The following is a 3917-nucleotide window of genomic DNA, read 5'->3' as shown; positions in this document are numbered from 1 at the left end:
CCCAGTAAGTGTTATTAAGGAATTTTATTTATGCAACAACTATGATAATGCATAAATTAAATGTAATCTTAATTGGGAATTGTGCATATTGATATTGGCTGCAGCTTTAATCTTCTCTGCTTAACTTCTACATGCAAGATACATTTAAAAGATAAAGTAAGTGACTAGTTACTTCTTTATGTTTGTATCTTTATGTAAAGTAATAAATGTTGAGGAGACCTTTAAGTATAATGTGTTCACCTATGGAAGTGTATCAAGAGGAAAAAGTGACTATACAAAAAATGATATGAGTCTATTTTTGTGGCGTTCTGTGCTCAAAGCTTTATAATAGTATATTTACTTTTAAACATGAGTTATTATAGTTAGAATTTTAAGTTCATGTTTCACATGCATTATTTCTCTTTATGATTTTAATTGTAATTTAAAATGTGAAAATTTTAGCTGCCCTCCAGCATTCTCCCTGAGGAGTCGAGTTACGGTGACTTTGTATCTTCTACAAGAGACGCACAAGAGCAAGATAAAAAAACTGTCGAGGAAAATATGGCAAAGTCTCAAGACTTACAAAAGGAAGCCTATGCCAGACGAGTCCAGAAGAAGTACAGAAACCTTGTGTACAGCGTTGGAGATGAAGTTCTTCTCTTGAACATGAGGAAACGTGGAAGGAAGGGAGGAAGGTTTGATCCAGATTTTTCAGGACCCTACACCATTCGAGACATCGCTGGCAAATGTGTGAGATTAAAAAACACGGAAGGAGCAACTTTAAAAAATCACTACAGCATTGACCATATCAAGCCGTACAGAAGAAGCCACCATGTAAATGTCAGTGACAATGAAAAATACCCAACTCACAGTCAGACAGTGAACAGCAGCACAGACCCGAAGATGCCCCCCTGCCATCCTCCTGCTAACCCTCAGTGCCAGCAAAGTCCAGAGGATACCAGACACTCTATTATTCATTATGCACCCAAAACGGCTGACAAAAGTTGTTGTTCCCACAAGGAGTTTAATTCTGTTCCAGGACCAGAAACGCGTGAACAAGAACTTCCCTCCCGGAAACAAAGCTTAGAAAGTGAAGGTGGCATAGCGAACAACTCTTTTTGACCCGTTGGTCATTTGTTGCCAGTTTGGCATTGCAACTTGATTGAGTGTTGCATGACTTTGTTTGCATTTTGCAGTCTTCAACTCATATTGGATGTAAAGAAACATGCAACATGCACTGAGCTTGTGGAAGTCTGGAAATGGATCTACCTGTCAGTAATTTTCTCTTTTGCCCACCCGTTGTACCTTTCCTATTTCTCTGCATGAAAATGCATGTTTATTGTGTTGACTTTTTTCCTGTTGTGGCCTGTTGGCCTTTACCTGGCTTTTCCACTAAAAATCTCATGCATGCCTGAGCTAACTTATCATATTTTTCTTTCATTAAAGAGGCTATGGGCTGCAAAGGATACTGGGCACTTGGAATCAGTTGTTGGACCATACAAGTTATTTGATTCCTCTTTTCGAACACTGCAGGGGTCACGGTGGCTTTCTGATGAGGTAAGAAAACTTATCATTATTGATTCAGATTTTGAAGTGCTGCTCCTTCTGAAGCATTTGCAGTGCAGACACCATTAATAGTTTAAACTGTGCGGGTAGGTGGGGGGGTTTATATAGCAAAACTCTGATAAGGTTTCACCCATTCACTTCCATAGAAAAGATTGTTATCAACCACAACACAGATGTTGTGACATCTGTGACATCATAATACCCAGTTCCAGTATATGCAGAAAGAACCTTTATCAGCAATTATATTTCTTTCCAAGTTTTTGTGTACAGCACTCAAGCAGTTACTTCAGAAATTGTTGCTGCTGGTGTATAAACTTTGATTTTTCAAAACAGGTCATTGATGCATACCTGCACCATGTCATTGAGAGATGAAAGGTAAGTAAGAAATGTCCTTTGCCCACTTATTTTGAAATACAAAAAAATGTATTTACTGTTCTGTAACATTTTTGTATACTTATACAGAATGCTGTACACCTGCTCTGTTCAGTAGTTTCAAGCTCGTTGTTTTCTGGGCAGTTCAGATGCCTCACCAAGGTAAGTTGAAAGTTCAGAAGTGGTTCAAAAAGTTGAGTCATTTGTATTTCTGAGGACAGAGTTCGGTTCCTTTAAACAAGACTATATTTGAAAACACCCTGAGACGCATGGTACCTAAGTAAATCGAAATTACTCTGCACTTCCAATCCCACAGATGAAGTTCCCAGTTGAAGACATGTGGCTGTGCTCTGTGAACTTTGGTACACACTGGATTCTTGTGGTATGTGTTCATTTAGTTATTAATTTGCGTAATTTGTTGTGAAGCAGTTTCTTGCTCAAAGTGTTATTCTTAAATAGGTTTTCAGTGGCAAAAACTATTGTAATTTTTAATTTATTAACTTTTTCTTTAGATTGTCAACATTCCTGCACAGAAAATACTGCTCATAGACCCCATGGGGAATGAAGGTGTTTATGACAGGAAAATTCTGCGCAACTGGAGGTATGTATGATACTGAGGTATTATTCTTGTGTGTTTTATGTTTAGGTATTAAACATAAAAGATTTCTTGTTTCATTACAAACACTTTTGTTCAACTAGGAATTTTCTGAGGATGAGAGGGCATGAAGACACCATGGAGTGGCAGTTACAGACTATGCAACACAACAAGCAACAGGATTCCAGCAGTTGCGGAGTTTTGCTGTTAAAGGTAACCCTTATTCAAATGATTCCATTTATTGTTAGCAACAATTAGGACTTTACATTATAATAATAATGAGAAATCTCACAGTTTGCAGAACAGTACCTTGCTTTTGGAGAGGTCAGTGAGGTGTTAACCACTACAGAAGCAGCTGTGCTGGAGCGAATGCAGATAGCTTGCACCCTACTTGAACATCGAGGTAAGTCCAGTAAAGTCCTTATCACGTTAGAGTGTGTACTTCCAATTTAAATAGTGCTTTTCAAACAGTGCTTTTCAAACATTTTCAGATAAGACCCTTCTTAAAGTCTAATTAAAAAAAATTCAGGGGACTAATTTGCCATGAAGTATTTGTGGAAAAAATGTACTATTATTTTTTTAATTAATCAATAAATAATGTTTGATTAAAACCTAACCATGAATGTGTTTCAGGAAACGCTGAGGACTACTGCATTGTTTGCTCTATGTTAGATGCTGACGCTGACCGCAGCATGATTGAAATGGTAAAACAAAACAAAAGAAACACATAAGTCTTAGTATCATTACTTGCTAATCATGTTTAAAATGTTGACTAATAGTATTCACCAAACATAATATGAGCTATTTATTTTTCCTTTCCAGGTGCAGTGTGAATCTTGCGAAAGATGGGCACATTTTGCATGTGCAAAATATAAAGAGAGCAACCAAGAATACAAATGCAAAAAATGTAAGGAAAACACATAACAACTTCAAATAAAAACAGCTGTCTTTTCCCCATGTCTCTTTGTATTCTTTGTCAACATTAGATGATTGTGTGCTGGAGGCACGTTTTGATAGTGTGATTTGGCCATCTGAACGTGCTACCTAAATAAATCCAACCTGGAAGCATGTTTTAATTGTGTGATTTGGCCATCTGAACGTCCTACCTAAATAAATCCAACCTGGAAGCATGTTTTAATTGTGTGATTTGGCCATCTGAACATCCTACCTAAATAAATCCAACCTGGAAGCATGTTTTAATTGTGTGATTTGGCCATCTGAACGTCCTACCTAAATAAATCCAAGCTGGAAGCATGTTTTAATTGTGTGATTTGGCCATCTGAACATCCTACCTAAATAAATCCAAGCTGGAAGCATGTTTTAATAGTGTGATTTGGCCATCTGAACATCCTACCTAAATAAATCTAAGCTGGAAGCATGTTTTAAATGTGTGATTTGGCCATCT

At 37.2% G+C, this 3917-nt stretch overlaps 1 protein-coding gene across 1 annotated transcript; it reads left to right on the top strand.

Moving 5' to 3' along the window:
- Window positions 1-1425: 1425 nt before the first annotated feature.
- On the top strand, window positions 1426-3465 carry LOC109202499 (uncharacterized). Its single transcript, XM_025907623.1, has 9 exons — window positions 1426-1536; window positions 1879-1920; window positions 2008-2079; window positions 2234-2299; window positions 2430-2518; window positions 2617-2725; window positions 2807-2915; window positions 3146-3216; window positions 3335-3465. The coding sequence occupies exons 4-9, from the start codon at window positions 2234-2236 to the stop codon at window positions 3434-3436; spliced, it is 546 nt and encodes a 181-aa protein (XP_025763408.1). The 5' UTR covers window positions 1426-1536; window positions 1879-1920; window positions 2008-2079; the 3' UTR covers window positions 3437-3465.
- The last annotated feature ends 452 nt before the right edge of the window (window positions 3466-3917 follow it).

Source organism: Oreochromis niloticus, linkage group LG6 (genome assembly GCF_001858045.2).
Source record: "Oreochromis niloticus isolate F11D_XX linkage group LG6, O_niloticus_UMD_NMBU, whole genome shotgun sequence".
Taxonomy (NCBI): domain Eukaryota; kingdom Metazoa; phylum Chordata; class Actinopteri; order Cichliformes; family Cichlidae; genus Oreochromis; species Oreochromis niloticus.
This window is presented reverse-complemented; position numbering and strand designations above follow the sequence as displayed.

Coding starts and splice junctions, on each gene's coding strand:
- LOC109202499 (XM_025907623.1), top strand. CDS start 2,234: ATGAAGTTCCCAGTTGAAGACATGTGGCTGTGCTCTGTGAACTTTGGT. Junction 2,916..3,145: donor CACCCTACTTGAACATCGAG/GTAAGTCCAGTA, acceptor AATGTGTTTCAG/GAAACGCTGAGGACTACTGC. Junction 3,217..3,334: donor ACCGCAGCATGATTGAAATG/GTAAAACAAAAC, acceptor TTTCCTTTCCAG/GTGCAGTGTGAATCTTGCGA.